Raw genomic sequence first — 1199 nt, forward strand, 5'->3', positions numbered from 1 at the left:
GGTTCTGGCTCCTCTCCCCAGTACCCATTCTCTGTTGCCTACTGAGGGCTGGCACACGTTCCATGCCACAAACTCCTCCATTCCATGCTACGGACTCATCCACTCATTTTGACTTCTCTTCTTGTACCCTTTTCTTGACCATGCATTTTGTTTGGGTATTCCTATATCCTTGCATTTATGCATTTCTCCACGTATCATCTTTATTGTTTGTTGTGGTTCTGTAGCACTACTCATAGTTCTTCAATAAGCCATTTAATGGGAATCAGTAATACGTTGGAGTCAGTGTCTACCTTCTGGCAGTTGATCCACACTGGGGTGCTACCAACCCTTCCAAACAGGTTTTTTTTTGATGATAAAGAGATCCAGATTAACAACTCACTGCTCCTTCTTCCACTCATATCTAATGTGGCAGCAAAACCCTTAAGAGGTTTGTGCATATATGATGTAGTGGTTTCATGCATGGATACTGAAGGGAAGGTAGCAACAGGTTACAAGGGATGCCTTGCTCAAGTTTGTTTTGATTTTTGGAATTTTCAACATCAGTTTTTGTGCATTGCATGCAAGTTTTGAAAACACTGACTGAAATCAGAAATGTGTGTTCCTCTTTTTAATTCAGCTCCAATTGACTTTGTTTCACTGTGCTCCTCGGGCACAGAAATACACAGCAGAATCAGCAGCCGTCACAGAGTTCAGCTGGACAGAGACCTGGTTTTTGGAGGAGTCTGCAGAAATGGTGGCGCGACTTTGGAGAGATGGGTTGTACCACTTTCCCCCATCATCGGGGTATATTCCTGCAACCCATTCCAGACCTTTCCCAGAAGGCTGGCGGATGAAGTCCCAACCATAATCCTGTGTAGTGATAGAGAATCCTGTCACTTTACAGACCAGGTTGAGATTCTCTCCAGGTCTCAGTGTTCCCCGTCCTGATAATGTGAGCTGCATATCCGAAAAGGCTCCTTGGAAAAAAATAATAATGCAATGAATTCAGAGCATCAGACAATTGGAGGTGTAGTTAAACGAATGGTTCTAAAATTCTCATTGTCCACATACTTACCTCTCAGAGCCGTGAACAAGAAAAATATGAAAAATATAATTAATTTCATGATGCAATAAAAAATGATGCTTTGTTTGGCAGGAAGGATGAAGCTTTGACTGAAGAATAGGAGTGAGTTTCCTAAATGTCCCGGTGCCTTTTGAGC

The 1199-nt window shown here is 42.5% G+C and overlaps 1 gene segment (V, D, J or C); it reads right to left on the reverse strand.

Moving 5' to 3' along the window:
- Positions 1-633: 633 nt before the first annotated feature.
- Positions 634-942, reverse strand: LOC107116423. The segment is given in 1 exon segment: positions 634-942. A coding segment is annotated over 1 exon segment (309 nt).
- Positions 943-1199: the final 257 nt, after the last annotated feature.

Source organism: Gekko japonicus, unplaced genomic scaffold, assembly GCF_001447785.1.
Source record: "Gekko japonicus isolate JY-2015 unplaced genomic scaffold, Gekko_japonicus_V1.1 scaffold6299, whole genome shotgun sequence".
Taxonomy (NCBI): domain Eukaryota; kingdom Metazoa; phylum Chordata; class Lepidosauria; order Squamata; family Gekkonidae; genus Gekko; species Gekko japonicus.